Here is a 590-nt window from a genome sequence, read left to right as displayed (position 1 = left end):
CACTACGTTAAGTTAAAACTGCGCAAAGGGAAGAACACAACGAGTTAACATATCATCCCACTCGCGAGTCCTCCAAATGGCCAATTTTTCCTACCAACGCGGCAACAACTTTCGCATGCGCGCGCCATAAGGAACGCCCCGTGATTCGGTCAATGAGCTAGAGAGGCCGCCCGCTCGACCAGCCCCCGAATAAGTCACTCATTCGAGGAACTCCACCCAACCGAGTTGTTCGTACGCTTCAAAAGTTACATGCCCGTCGCTCCAAAGGAATTCAAATTGAAGGAAGCAGAGCTACTCCACTGCCACACACACATCGTCCACTCGTATAACCGGTGCTTATCCCTTTTTTTTTTTTGCGGTAGAGGGTTATCCTTACCAAACGTGGAGGCAGTCCGTGCATCCTCATAAGGAAACACACCCTTCCCCCCAATTGAAACAGTGCAAAAATGTCGTACGGCTGCGGAACGGTGTGCCTGCCTGTTATCCGAAGAGCCCTGTTGGCCTTCCTAGCCGTGGAGGCCACGTACTCCTCCTACGAACTCTTCCTCAAACCGGGCGCCATCTTCATGTACTACCGCGTGAACGAAATG

General features: G+C 51.9%; 1 protein-coding gene across 1 annotated transcript; it reads left to right on the top strand.

Moving 5' to 3' along the window:
* Window positions 1-446: 446 nt before the first annotated feature.
* On the top strand, window positions 447-590 carry PCYB_052390 (hypothetical protein; the record flags this gene model as incomplete). Its single annotated transcript, XM_004221120.1, has 1 exon — window positions 447-590. A coding segment is annotated over one exon (144 nt), but the record flags the coding sequence as incomplete, so codon positions are not given.

The sequence above is a fragment of the Plasmodium cynomolgi genome, chromosome 5 (assembly GCF_000321355.1).
Source record: "Plasmodium cynomolgi strain B DNA, chromosome 5, whole genome shotgun sequence".
NCBI lineage: Eukaryota > Apicomplexa > Aconoidasida > Haemosporida > Plasmodiidae > Plasmodium > Plasmodium cynomolgi.
The sequence above is the reverse complement of the archived record's forward strand: the minus strand, read 5'-3'. Positions and strand labels throughout refer to the sequence as shown.